The sequence below is a fragment of the Loa loa genome (assembly GCF_000183805.2).
Source record: "Loa loa unplaced genomic scaffold supercont3.40, whole genome shotgun sequence".
NCBI classification, from domain to species: Eukaryota; Metazoa; Nematoda; class Chromadorea; order Rhabditida; family Onchocercidae; genus Loa; species Loa loa.
The window spans coordinates 344,151-358,488 of record NW_018108220.1 but is presented as its reverse complement, the minus strand read 5'-3'; the positions used below and the strand labels follow the sequence as shown (position 1 = coordinate 358,488).

The following is a 14,338-nucleotide window of genomic DNA, read 5'->3' as shown; positions in this document are numbered from 1 at the left end:
TTTCCTTCGAAAAAAAAGTGATAACTAACATCGTCTCTTTTGGAAGTTTCAACATTATTGAAAAATTTCTTAAAAATTTTTTCAATTATCTTTAGTTAACAATCGATTCACTTCCAATGCAACTTTACTTTCTTTCTTTTTGTTGTGCTGTTCGTTAAGAGATGGTTACCGATAGAAGACAGTTTTGGAATATTGTTTTTGAAGATATTAATTAATATATTTACAAATGCCATTTCTTTATCATTTGTTATTTGTCTTCGTATATAACATTCAATGAGGTGGAAATAACGTGTATTTAAAAGAGTCGCACAAACTTTGATCAAGTTGCAACCACCTTGAGACATTAAACGTTAGCAGTGCCAGTGAACTTTGTTTTTTGTGCAATAAATATATAAATGCTCAATTTGACGATACATTACGACCAAAGGTTGCGTTTTTCTATCAGTTTAAAGAAAAAAATTGCTCCATACTTTGCAATACTTATTAGTATGATACCTGTACTCGAGTTACGCTGAGTTTTCCACAATAATGGAGTGACATGGTAATATCTCTTCATCTTCCACTGAACCAGGATAAGTTTTTGATTCAATTCAAGTCATTGCAGTATAAAAATATAGAAGCGTCATATGAGGGAATCAATGGACATGCATCAAGCAGCTCCAACACCCGTAGTTGTCTTGATGATGACAAAAGGAATATTTTGATTTATCAAGTTAGCCGTCAAAATATTATGACTAGCTAGCTCTGTTAGAATTAATTTGAAATTTAAATCTTGTATCAACCAAGAAAAATTAATTAAAAAAGTAAAAGCAGCAGTAGCTATCGCTTCTTGAGAATTTCTTGCATGGCTTCCAAAGATAAATATCGCAATTTTGAAAAATAACAGTGAGGCAAACTCAATTGAAATGGTGCAACTACTAGTTGCAATCACCTCCTTGTCATCAGATTGAAGCATCTCAACTTTTGGAATGTATTCTCATTATCCGTTTATGGAATCTATCCATCATCCTTCAAATGAAGTACTGTAATTTAGTTTAGACCTTTGCACTGAATTTTTGATTGATTTTTTCATAGCAATTTCAAAAAATTTTGATGTCGGATGGATAGCACTGCTGTAATTCTCAACTCTTCATTATTAAATAAGAAATCGATTTTCATTCTTTCATAAATTGATAAATTTACCATTACCAGTAGTCTTTCTGCCGGCATCGAAGTAAGCAGATGTCACCTATAGTATTGAAATAAACAAGTGATACAACAAATAAATGATACCTATTTGGAAAAAAAAACAGTCATTTAAAGGTTTCTACTCTATCCTACACTTCTTTTTTTTCAAATAGTTTGAAAAACAATTCATAGGTCAACAATCAGGTAACGAAGAAGATACGAAACTGAGTGCAGAAAACGTTTGTACTCACATCCACTGAACAAAGTTTTAAAAAAATTTAGTGGTTGTCTGCAAATGATAGAATAAAAGTACCAAATACATTCCGTGAAAATGACCAGTTTTAGTTACAAGAATATAATCAATAATGGTTCTGGAATTGTAAAAAATGTGAAAGTTTTTGAAGAAACGACTTCATTTTAAAACTTCTTTCCGCAAATTAAAGCACCGTACGGTTTCTTTTTTCCGCATATGTCTATATTGCTAACAATTTCAGAACAACGCAGTTTTTTCAGCCTTCTATGAACATTCCGAAGCTAACGCTGAATTACGCACGGAGTGAGTTCCATTAAAGGAATAAGTTCTATCCAGTCAAAAAAGTACAAACGAGTAGCAGAAGTATGCGTTGATGACGTCCACATATTCATTGTCCAATAAAACTTTTCCAAGGTTTTTAAGGAATTTTAAATCTGAATAAAGCTATTATTTTATAAATAGTTGATCCGAAATTTTTGAAAGAAAAATCTATCCACAAATATTGGATTTCAATCTATCCATTGATACAGATGTAATAACAAATTCCATGTTTTAAGATAAATTTTCCGTGTTTACAGAAAGACACCAAAGAGATAGAAGAAAGATTAGCAGCTGTTGACTATTAACTGTTAGCCTCTTCAACCATCAGGTTGGCGAGACAATATATTTAAGCGTAAGAAACAGCGTGAATAGTTGCACCTAACGGATTATGGAACAATATTTTGAATCTTTCATAGCTGTTTGATAAATATGAAATATCTTCCGTCTTCACGAGAAATGCTATTAAAATAAGTATGGTTGTGCTGTGCAACTGTCACGACGTATCACGAGGAAAGGTAGAACAGGTGGTTAAGAACACTGAAAAACAAACAAATATGGTATGACTTCCATCTGTCAGAAAGAGTGTTTATGCAATCTTCAACAGGACTGTTAAGGGTCACATTTTGTCACTAACTTTCGAATCAGTAATGTAACCAGTCAATCAATCGATTAATTAATTATCAATATTTCTTTTGAATCCATCTCATTTCATACGAATTAATCGATTGGCAAACATTTCTCTGCTAAATTTCTTTTCACACTTTGATGAAATTGTGTCCCTGGTCTGGAATGATCCCTCATGTAAGTTTTGTTTCATCTCCTTTCTTCTTGGCATAGATCAGCATGGAGGTAATACTGTTCGCATTAAACAACCATCTGTAGCGGATACACTTCGGTTCTGTTAATCATGACACATATTTTGATGAGTAGAAGCAAATAACGGAGTTCTATATTGGAAGCGTCGTCTATGTCAGGAAAATTTACTAATGTAAATACGATATACACAGATTGATATTATGTTTTATCAATACAGTGTCATAAGTGTTTCAAATTTCAAACTGTTGTATCGGATCATCCTTGATTCTACCATTACGGTCGTTCGATTCAGTACCAGAGAATCTAAGACCACGAAATAGAATGGCAATACAGCTGCATTCTGAATCAGCGCAAGATTCAAACGTGAGATTTTCATCAAAAAAATTAAAGTTTCCATGAGATTTTTTAGCAGATTAGCCAGAAACTGAAGTAAATTTGCTTTCGTAGTTGTTTATACTGTTTGTATATGACAGTGTTAGTGTCGCATGCCAAAATACAAGGAGATAAAAATGCTTCAAGGAATTTAGAAAGTGCCATCACCAGGTGGATTTAATCTTCGTCTAACAGTACCCAAGAAACATTATTCAGTACAGCGAAACGATTCGCTTCAATTCATTATTACACCTGTTTTCGACAAGGTTACTTCTACGACTAATTTCTCAGTTGGAAATTGCACGTTTTTGTGAGCATGGTATCATTATCTATAGGAAAATCTCCTACAAAGGTAAACTGATTCAAAGTAATCTCAGATTAATGAGGGGGTTATTAATGAGGGGGTTATGGTTACTGCGTTATGGTATTTAAATTAATAACAGTTTTTTATTATTATTTAGTGCTTTTTGGCACTTTTTAATTATTCACGGATATGAGCAGAAAGAGTTGCGATATTTTAATAAAAATCGATTAATTGACGGATAGTTATTCAAGCATAAGTGTATAGACTTTGATTCTAACTATCCAGCAACATATTCTATATAAAGAAGACTTGACATCAACATGGTACTGTCGAAAGCCATATCGCCTTATAATTCCTGGTTCGACTTCTCATTTTTATATTTTTATCTGAAATATTGCTTAAGTGAGCTATCGATCGCTCTTCCTCTGGAAAATATTATAAAATTTCCAAAATTACTGTCTTTACTAGTGGATGACATGTAAGCGAAGCATCATTTGATCATTTCTTATTATGCTTTATTTCTCCAAAAAATTAATTATATAATGATTTAGACCGGTTTTTTTGCAGGCAATGATACAAAAGAAAACACCGAGCTCACCAGCTACAGTGCTTACTGTTGCCGGATTATTTGTCGTTGGTATAACACTTGTTCTAAGTGGCATTATCGTGTTATGCCAGGTTTGTATTCTCACTTTTATCTTGTCCATTAATTTTCCCATTAACTGGATGCAATAATCTGATCCAGCAGATAAAGTAAGTATCCAACTACATATCCAATATAATTGTACCCTGGCAAATTCTTCATCACTATTTAAACAAAAAGCGTTTCCCACTTCTCATTTTCTCTCCTGAATACTATTTGTTATTTGCATAAGATACTTATTATTATTTAAGCGATAAATATTTACAGCAGTCAGAGCAACCCTTCCGCATATGTGGCAGCTTGTTTATTAGCTTCGGTTTATCGATGCTGTTAGCTTGTGCGGTACTTCAGCGTAAGAATATTATCAAATTTGTTGAAGACCTCAATCAGGACTTGTATTTCTTCTCGATGAGCGATAACTATATGTGGAAATTGATGTTTGTTAATCGAAATGAACTGCCGGAACCTCATGAAGGATGAAAATGCATTAAGACTACTTTACCTTCTCCGCATTCCTTCACGAGGACACGAAGATCGTACATTTGAAATGGTTATGGAGATACCACGTTTTACTGTTGAATAAACTTTTCGCGGCTTGGTGAATGCTAACAATATGTACTGTTTACTATATATGAATACTAGACTAGAAGGTTATTTTGTCATTTAGCTATCTAACTAAAGGAAGATAGGCAATGTCGATGCGTTGACGGACTCATTCTCATCGATAAGATCAAGATTATTTACTTGCTGATTTTTGCTAACCGAATTTCTTCCAGTGATTAGTAAGGAAGGTCAAGGTATTCTTATTTTGTCAATTGAATGCCATATTTTTGATGTTTTTATGCAAATTTCCACTTCATTTTATGAAGAGGACCACTCTATAAAGAATGAGTTCGTTTTCTTTTCCTTTCAATGATTTTTTTAAAATAATTTAAACGGTTGTGCTAAAATATTTAGCGATGTTCACGTAATCTTTTTCACAATCAGATAAAATTCTAGAACGTAAAGTTCTGTCAATTGATAGTGTCGCACTTACCGCCTTAAGTTTTCTCAACATTCTTAAATCATGACAATTGTGTCCGCATTGCAAACACTAAACCTTCCAAAGCAACTGAAAAATCTTGAAGATATCTTTTCCCTTTTAAAGTTAACAAATTGATAATTTTAAATGAATAAGTCAATGGACAAAGCATTTTCCCCAATTATTTTTTTACTTCTGAACAGCAACTTGACAATTAATATCCCCTTATGAAATGACTGCAGGAAGACTTCGCGTCTTTCGTTCCTTTTCTGCACTTGCAGCTTGCAATCGTCAGAAGAAAAAGAAAGACATGAGGAGGTGATCATTGAAATAAATAACGAAAGTTTGGGGATGCGTGTTGACGAAAATTTACGCGTTATTGAAATAACTAAGCAAGGTCCCTGCGATGGTAAATTGTTACCTGGCGATCACATCATTCAAGTATATTTAGTTTTATTTTAAGACTTTGAAAAATTAAACAGCAGAGCACTCCTTTTGTAATCGCAACAGTCAATTTTGCGTGTCCTCGCCATTCCCTACTGTTTATGTCCACCGTGAGGTTACTGTGGAAAATTTAAAAAGGAAAACTGAGATCCATCTACGTAACAACATCTACAAGAAACGATAAACAAAAAATATATAACAGATATAAATGAAATTAATGAGATAATTTGAGATTGGGGATCGTACAGTTCAAACAGTTGATGAGGCCAGAAATGCAATTGAAGCAGCTGGTGGAACAGTTCGAATTGTATTCGATCGTGGGCTGCAAAGTGTAATTGTTATTACGAGCTTATTGCAGTTCTTTGAATTTATTTATTACGTCAAGAAGCGCTCTACTAAATACAGAAAAAACGATTCATGTTATTGCTTGGATCTTGCTAGTAACATCAGTAAAGATGTTTTCAGACGACTCAGAATAATATTCCAGAACAGTGTGAAAGTTTATTTAAACGTCGTGAAGGCTTCACATATCATTATGTCCAAATTAATTATGTAAAAGGGTGTAAATTTGGCCTTGGTATTAAGCATTTTCAGAATAACGTAATCGTATCACGTATTGATCCAGGTTCTATTTCCATATACAATTCTGAGATAACCAAATCAATATTTCATTTATTCTAAAATTGAAAAGTTAACTTTCTTTTTTGTTCCAGTGGAATACTTCGAGATGAAATAAAATAAAAATTAAGGGAAACAGTTATTAACTCCCAACAGGATCCATTAAAAGTTTCATAGAAAAAGAACTTAATCCTATTCACCGTTGTAACCATTTATATTTATGTCATATTGCAAAGTCTCTTGTCAATGCGATCAATTTTTTTGAAGTTCTTATTGCGTGATTACATAGTATTTCTGTAACATAGTATTTCTGTAAGAATATACTACTCGTTGTGAGTAGGAAATGATGAAAGACAAATTTAGGTTCGTTGGCAGCACAGTCACTTCAAGAGAAAGATCACATCATTGACATTAATGGTATAAAAGTAACCGATAAAGAAGTTGCAAGAAGTTTGCTTGTTCGAGCTCTTAAGATTTGTGATTCCTGATAATTCACATTGATTTCCCAGCAGATTAGATGAAAAACTTGAATGTAAAATTATACATTTTGTATGCTTGCTAAACAATTCATCGCTGTCGTCTCTTAAATGAATTACCACAAAGAAAGAACAGAAATAGGTGCTGTGCCTTATGTTTCGGTTTTAGAAGAAGAATTTTGTTAATATGTGCATTGAACGTCCGGTATCCGGAAAAGCGAAGGAGTGGGCGGATGATGCCATCAGTGCATCTCAAATGCAACCGCCATCAATTGCAATGGCATCTGATGTTCGGGAAATAGCGGCCCGCCAGCAGCAAAAAATGATGGAACTGCCAATGGAAATTAAGAAGGTTAAATTTCAAAAAAAAATTTTTAATTGTCAAAGGTTCATTTCTTCTTCAATTAGTTCAAATACTGTGCTCGCTATCGATAAAGTTTGAACAAACATTCTATATCTCCAGCCTGGAATAATGAAAAAAGGTATTGGTAAAGGAGGAGGATCCGATCGCGGCAAAACTGTGAAAATTGCACCAGGTGAAAGGCAAAATGTAAGTTAGCGGACATCTTTCAAAATCTGATCCGGAAGAATGAAATAAACCATTAGTTCAAACTACAATTCAGCGATTGAGCTTATTTCGAATGCAATTCAACAGAAATATTACACTTTTTAGAACAAAATTAAATTGCAAATAATACCAAACAGATCCATTGAAAAAAAACAGAGTTGTCTCATAATATTACTAACAGAACAGTTTGAAAGCAAGTAAATTAAACGCAATGATATAATAGACGATGTCATGAACTTTTTTTTGGACAAATTGAATGGTCAGTATTGTGCAATCGGATGAGGTTCTCAGTGATGTCATTTTGAAAAAATTTTCCAGTTATCACCTGAGTTTTATTATAAAATTAGTATTTTTAGAAATATTCTTGGATAATTTTCTTTCAAAATATGTTGCAGGTGATAATAGCAAGTGATAATGAGGGAAAGCAGTTGAGACATGTGAAGGAATGATCAGACATTCTGATTTGTATAGACACAATTTTAATTTCGCAAATAAAACTCGATAGATTCGGTTATTGTGTTTTGCTCTCTGTATTTGCTATAACTAACTGATTTGATCGGAGGGATGCTAATAGCATTTATCGTAAGGTTTGTTACACTTTTTTTTGGGCTGTTATGGACACTCTCTGAATTTCTGTCAAATTTCATAACACAGAAACAAGAAGAGTTTGTAAAAACAGATCAGAAAGAGAAATAGGAGTGATAAATATACCTGAAAAAAGAGAGAAGAAAGTAAGAAAAAAATTGATAATGTAAACCAATAACAAATATCATCTTACATTTCATTACTATATGTCACTGTCCCATGATGCTTAAATAAATAATTATCTTTTCTATGTTCGTCTAAACATCCCACTAATTTGCATTGATGTACAAAGGGCAATCCACAGTAATAGTAATGAAAAAGATTATATTAGTCAAGGTTCTGCAAAAATGAGAATTAAAACGATTAAATGGGCGATAACTTATTGATGAATAATAAGCAAGATTTTATTTTTGAAATTAAAGCTAGCCAAGAAATATAATATTTTAATTGGTTGTTTAGATTGAACGTATCAAGAAGGTTATCTGCTTACAGTTTTTTTTTTTTTTTTATTGAAGTTAATGAAAAATAGTAGAGGATGTATGCTTTACACATTTATCCAGAAGGGTTGGAGCAGGTGGTAAAGAAAAGTCTTATTTTGCTTTAACAGATTCCAGATTACAACTGGAAAAAGTTACTCATAGAAAAAAATGACGTAAAAGAAGCGAACAGCAATCTATGTAAATTCTTAAAATGATCATTTTTAACATTTTGAAAATTTCCGCGCCTTCTTATCCTTGTTTTTGCTTTGCTTTACAATAGTATTTTACAAACAGACTTATTGAAGTGATTTTTTGAGATAGGACGGCTTTATTATTTCAACTTTACCATTTACTGATATAAATTGAAAGCACGGCTAAAGTACTAAAACCCGAAGACTGAAAGGCATATATTGATGGTATCAGTTTTGTTGAGCATAGCAAAAGATTCGCTTACTGTAAATTTTATAGAAGGAAATCATTAAAAAATCCGGTCTTATGAGATGATGCCGAACCATTTTATTCCTAGAGAAGTTAAGCGATGTCAACAAACTTGTCATGCTCGATTCTCTAGTTTACTGAGGTTGAGCACAGCTTAACAGGGAAGTTGTAATTTTAAAAAATCTAAATAAATATGATAGTCGGAGTGAAACCAAATGCAAATTTAATTTCGCTCTGAATAGTCCATCTTGAACGGTAACTGACAAATTAAATTTATTGGAATATTTTACTAATCTGAACTGATTAGCTCAAAACAATAACGGAATAGGAGGAGTGACGGCAATAAGAAACTAGGAAAGACAGTAAGAGCGAATGCAATGTAAATCACTTCAATCAAGCGCTTTTTTCTGACATAGGTCAGAGAAGTGAACTGGATAGCAGGGAATTGTCCTTGTCGCTCATTGTTGGTTGGAAATTATGTGCAAAAAGACATGTAATAAAATTTATGTTTCATCTGAAATGTGCTTTGCCAAATGGAAGTTTCATTTTTAATTTGAAATGGTAAATGAATTTTACTATGTGATATGTGATGTGCGGAAAGGTGCTGAGATACGGATTGTCAGAGACATGTAAGCCTGAGTCTATTTTTTATCTTCGCCGACAAGGTCGCCCTTCGCAAAACATTCTCTCTGGATTGTCTATCCCAAATTGACTCAAACATGTCCTTAACAATTTGTTTCGGAACAGATTGCACTGCTTCAGGTATGTTCAGTCTTCCATTTAAAGAAGTGTTTTGTTAATTTAAATTTCACTTCATTTCAAGAAATTGGAATTTGAATTTCGCAATTCACTGATAAATGTTTAATTTCTGGCAGGAAATATAACAAGCAACCCCCCTCCCTCCCGCTATTTGACCCCAACTTCCTCGAAAGGTCAGTGACATTATCGTAAATGAGTGGATATCGTTTCGCAGCGATACGACCAACGTAACGAACCATTTTCCAAGTATTTTTCGGCATGAGATAATCATCCGACGGCGAATTCGGAAGGGTGCATATTTCTCATTTCGGACGGAGAGTCGTTCCTTCGTTCTAACAGATGGCGTCATCTGCAAAAGATTTACCTTACGGTGCTGAATATGCTAAAAGTAATCGTGCTAGTTGCAAAGGATGTCACGGTTTAATTTCGCAAGTAAATTTACTTGAATTCAACTAGTAATTCATTTCTAGTAGTAAAGATTAGAGATTTCTTTGGAAATTTTATTGTCCCTATTAAATAACCATAGCTTATTTAATGATTTTGTTATTAAGCTAGAAAAAAGGCACTAAATATAAGCAATTAGATAGATAAGGTGGCATTTTAATTGGGAGGAAATTATATTTTGGGTAACTATGTTTCAGATTTTATTCAGGAAGAATAGAAAGAATCAAAATGTTAATGATGCTTTCATCAATAATCAGATAATGCATGCAATTGATATGTTATTTCTAGCAGGTGTTTCCTAAAAAAAAACCTCATATAAAAGTTTCAGGATTCGCTTCGTATGTCTTTACGGAAACCAAGTCATTTTTTTGATGGCCTACAAGACAACTGGTATAATTTTGAGGTTCGATATACAGCTGATTTCTATTTTAGTAGAATTTTCGCCAAATTTTTTTTTCTAGGTTCCATTTTACTTGTTTCTGGAAAAAAGTAAAGCCAGATGATGTAAGCGAAGCCTCTATACGTGGTATGGAGCTTCTAAAGTGGAGTGATCAAGAACAAATTCGTAAAAAAATAAACGAAAATCAAGGTTTTATTTAAAGCATATTTTCCCCTATGAAACCAGCGAAAGAAGTTGAAGCATATTCTGATTAAGGTTTTCAGCATTATTTTTAATTGCTGTTTTGATAGAAAATAGTACAGTTTAACTGTTGTTTTTCACATTTCATATTTCTTTAGACTATGTTATACTTTCAATGGTAATGAAAAGGTCTTTGTTTTTGTCGTCCAGTTAGGACATCAGTGGAGCCAACCAAAGAGATGAAACCTTGCAAGTTAAATGAATTATTTATCATTTAGCTGGAACATCTAATGTAAGAGAGATCTCTGTTATGCTTATCTCTGAATATGCTGTAACTGGCCGTAGCAAATGTTTGAATTGCAAAGGAAACATCAAGAAGGTTCTCGTAATGCGTAAAAATTGTTGATTTCCATCAATATCGGTATTTAATCATTTTTTTCAGTGCTTCATTTATCGCCTTGAAGAATATGCTGCCGTTAGTGTTAATTTAATATTAATATGCTGCCGTTAGTGTTAATTTAATATTAAGTTCTTTATTTCTGGAGAATATGACTAAAATACTTGCAGAATACTCTCAGACTTGGGATGAAATCGGCATGGTATCACGTAAACTGTTTTGAGAAAATAGAGCCGTATACCAGCTGTGCTGAAAAGTTCGTAGCAGATATTGGATATTGGAATTTCAAATAGTTGGATTAAACCAGAGGCCTTTATAAATTCCACAACAAAGTTTTTATTCTTTCTTGAAAACTTTCAAAATTAAATAACCTGCTCCTCTTCATTTTCTGTATCTTTTTCAATTATTATGAGAAAGTTTCAGAATTGTTGGTTTCCAAAATTTGTCAAAATCTGACCAAGATATCTTGAAAACGATGTTTAATAAGCAAGCAGAGACCAGTATAAAGAGAAAGTTGACAAAAATCAACGACAATGTAGCCAAAAAGGCAAAGATCGAACAAATCGATACAGAGGAGAAGATGGGACGTCTTAAGGTAGCTTAAGGAACTTTTCTCAGGAATACAGTATTTAAAATAAATTTTCTTGCAAAATTTGAATTTTTGTAGGCACAAGCAGACGAAATGTGGTCAGTGAGGAAAAAATTATCAAAATGTCTGAATAAAAACGATATTCAGATTTTGTTACAAGCCAATAACCAGGCACTTCCTAAACACGGTGGGGAAACGAAGGTGAATCGGTTCTTTTTACTTCTCATCTCGTAGGATTGTTCATTAATTTCAACGTAATATTTCTCTGACAAAATTTTACTTAGAATACGCTCCGCTTTGCTCTTCAAACCTATAGAAAATTTCATCTTGCTATCTAGTTACTGTGACTAGATTCAAAAGTACAGGTAAGTGTTCAAAAATTATATCTTCATAGTAATACGCAGCACATTACGTTACTGGCCATTAATTCTCATTCTCTTGAGATACTTATAGGGAAAACATTTCACAAAACTTCTGTTTTTACTCGTTCTTTTGTAGCTGCTTGATCGTCTTGTTGATTGTATAGTTTTTGGCTGTCCGCTCCCTTGTAAGCAGTGTAAAGAAGGTAACATTGTTTACAGGTAAATTCTTCAACTAGTTTACTGTTAAAAGTAAGGGGATTATTTTTTAGTTAAAAAAAAAAAACAAGCAAACTTTTTCTGTACTATTTGGTTAGGTTATTTAAGTAAATGAATGTCGCACTTACTAGAAGGATATGGCACTTTCTTTGCCTTGCTACTTTTTTGCGTATGTCTTTCCCATTTGTTTTTTAAACCTGTGAATTTGGAAGTTACCGTTGAGTATAATTTTGCCATAAGGAAGCAGTAATGTTTGTTAGTTATTAAACTAGTTGTGATTTATCTCGGAATTATTGTTTGCAATAGATACAGCGTACTACTGTTTTAATTGAAATTGCCGACATGTTTCAATCTTTTAAATTATTTCTAATTTGTCCTAGTTTGTTTTTTTCTTTTTAGCTCATCACAAAAAAGTTATGTTTGTACCGGTTATCTTTCCGAATATACACGGTGTATGTATACATGTCGCAACCCGCCTCGGAAACCGTTTGTTGTTCCTGATGGGATGAAAAGAAGTATTTGTGAATTTAAGAATTTTAAAGCCAAGGTAAAATGGATTCTTTTATTTGCGAAGAAATATCACATTCATATTTTATGAATACACAAGATTTAATGTTCGCCGTTATGTTTCTTCGCAAAAAAAAGGAAGAAAGGCTTGTAAATAAAAAAGGGAAGCGATTGTGAATAACAGCCAGTTATCATGAAAACTTGTTATCACAAGATCTGAAGTTTTTTTAGAGTTTCAGGATCCGAAAAACAGGGAATATAGTGCTCTAGAATATGAAAAACCAACTAAGTGAGTTTCTTGTTCTTTCTGCTTTTTTCAGTAATGCCTAAAAATTCGTAAATGCTTCAAAGGTTGACTTTTTTCTAATATAAATGAAACGTCTTCTGTTTGTTCGATAGTATCCTTTTCTTCTGGTAAACACTGAAGATTTTACTCTCAGATCAAAGTCGCTGAAAGTACTGGGTCAGAGGGTTGGTGAAATGAGCAGAAAATGTATGAAACGCGGGAATACTGATTCTAAAGGTAGATTCATTATTCTTCTTTGTTGGTAAAAATTTAGTTTATTAACTAACCAAACGGAATTAGCTCATGAAAATTTGTTTCTTTTGTGTAGATTCTCGAATGCAACAACAGATTATAAAAAATGGAACAGTGGTTGATGTCGAATGCCCGCTTCAAGAAGTTGTACATGTATGGAAAGATGAAAATGGTTTTTTCTTTAAGCTTCTTCAGAAATTTAGAACTAAATTTTAAAAAAACTTGTTACTATAAAAATAAATATTTATTTAATGTATTTTCTAGCTATTTGAAAATTCAATAGACTATCTGATTACTTATTGCAACATGCTTCACGGTGGTCTCGAGATTTCCCAACTCAAGATTATAACTTCCTTTCAAGAAATTCCATTTAATCTATCTGCATAACAGGTCCCTACTTTTGACTACTTGGTCTTAGTTTGCCAATGCATCTGTTCCTTCTACTTTCAAGTCTACAGGATTATTTATCAACGTATTTGAATTTGGCTTTATCTCCACCATGTCATATTATGTCCAAGTCGAGTTTAGTACAAAATTCTTGAATTATTTCAAATTCTGAAATTTTTTTTCGTTCCATTAGGCAAACTTTGGGAAACAACGCTGGGAAAGGCGGATTTTCAAACTGGAGCGAACTCATTCTATAAATTGCAACTATTAAAGCATGATGTCAAGCAAAAGTATGTTAGAGTTCACTTTTTAATATTTTAATACCTCAATACTTTATATTGAAAATGTTTTTCAATGAAAAGTAATGGAGAGGTATTGAGTTCTCAGTATATTTCATAGGTAATAAACTCAAAAATGTTATGCACTGTTCAGCTATTATGTGTTCCGTTCATGGGGACGTGTCGGCACAGACATTGGTGGCGCAAAAACCGATAAATATCATGGACATCTGGAAGAAGCAAAAATGACTTTTGAAAAGTATAGGTTACTGTCATCTTTGCAAATAAAGGTACGGATTTGTGCAAAATTGACTGCTAATTATCCGGCCTCATCGATACTTGATTGTAGATTGTTCTATGAGAAGACAGCAAATAATTGGAAAGATGTTGAAAATTTCAAGAAAGTTCCAGAGAAGATGTCACTTATTGAGACTCATTATGGAAACGTAAGAATACTTTTTTAAGCTGGTTCCATTCAAATAGCATTGTGGCAGTATAATACCACAGCGTTATTTGAGCATTTTGAAATTATCTGATTTTACCTTGGTTATACTTGAAGAACACTTTTATCTTGAAAAGGATTAACAGAAAAGGATAAATTGTGAAAGTCATGAAATTGTAAATCAAATTTGATTGGTGAATCAACATTTTGAAAACATAGAACAAGTAAAACAATAAATCAGATATAGAGCAATATATCTCCTATTTCCGCATATATATATATATATATATATATATATATATATATATATATATATATATATATATATATATAT

General features: G+C 32.7%; 3 protein-coding genes across 3 annotated transcripts in view; all 3 read left to right on the top strand.

The window, feature by feature from the left end:
* Window positions 1-2,878: 2,878 nt before the first annotated feature.
* Window positions 2,879-6,447, top strand: LOAG_17113 (hypothetical protein; the record flags this gene model as incomplete). Its single annotated transcript, XM_003138911.2, has 8 exons — window positions 2,879-2,920; window positions 3,085-3,195; window positions 3,801-3,911; window positions 4,144-4,313; window positions 5,179-5,338; window positions 5,574-5,672; window positions 5,807-5,966; window positions 6,323-6,447. 8 exons carry the CDS (start codon window positions 2,879-2,881, stop codon window positions 6,445-6,447), a joined length of 978 nt encoding a protein of 325 aa, XP_003138959.2.
* A 175-nt stretch (window positions 6,448-6,622) lies between these two features.
* On the top strand, window positions 6,623-7,452 carry LOAG_17112 (hypothetical protein; the record flags this gene model as incomplete). Its single annotated transcript, XM_020449772.1, has 3 exons — window positions 6,623-6,787; window positions 6,899-6,985; window positions 7,399-7,452. 3 exons carry the CDS (start codon window positions 6,623-6,625, stop codon window positions 7,450-7,452), a joined length of 306 nt encoding a protein of 101 aa, XP_020306665.1.
* Window positions 7,453-9,515: 2,063 nt separating this feature from the next.
* The window catches only part of LOAG_17111 (WGR domain-containing protein), an 8,245-nt gene continuing 3,422 nt past the window's right edge, over window positions 9,516-14,338 (top strand). The window contains exons 1-15 of the mRNA XM_020449771.1: window positions 9,516-9,696; window positions 10,037-10,098; window positions 10,170-10,297; window positions 10,567-10,667; window positions 10,856-10,941; window positions 11,109-11,280; window positions 11,353-11,475; window positions 11,773-11,855; window positions 12,252-12,399; window positions 12,599-12,648; window positions 12,800-12,882; window positions 12,974-13,069; window positions 13,478-13,574; window positions 13,717-13,821; window positions 13,912-14,008. Coding sequence (XP_020306664.1) covers window positions 9,604-9,696; window positions 10,037-10,098; window positions 10,170-10,297; window positions 10,567-10,667; window positions 10,856-10,941; window positions 11,109-11,280; window positions 11,353-11,475; window positions 11,773-11,855; window positions 12,252-12,399; window positions 12,599-12,648; window positions 12,800-12,882; window positions 12,974-13,069; window positions 13,478-13,574; window positions 13,717-13,821; window positions 13,912-14,008 — 1,524 coding nt within the window. The 5' untranslated portion in view covers window positions 9,516-9,603. The remainder of the gene's footprint in view (window positions 9,697-10,036; window positions 10,099-10,169; window positions 10,298-10,566; window positions 10,668-10,855; window positions 10,942-11,108; window positions 11,281-11,352; window positions 11,476-11,772; window positions 11,856-12,251; window positions 12,400-12,598; window positions 12,649-12,799; window positions 12,883-12,973; window positions 13,070-13,477; window positions 13,575-13,716; window positions 13,822-13,911; window positions 14,009-14,338) is intronic.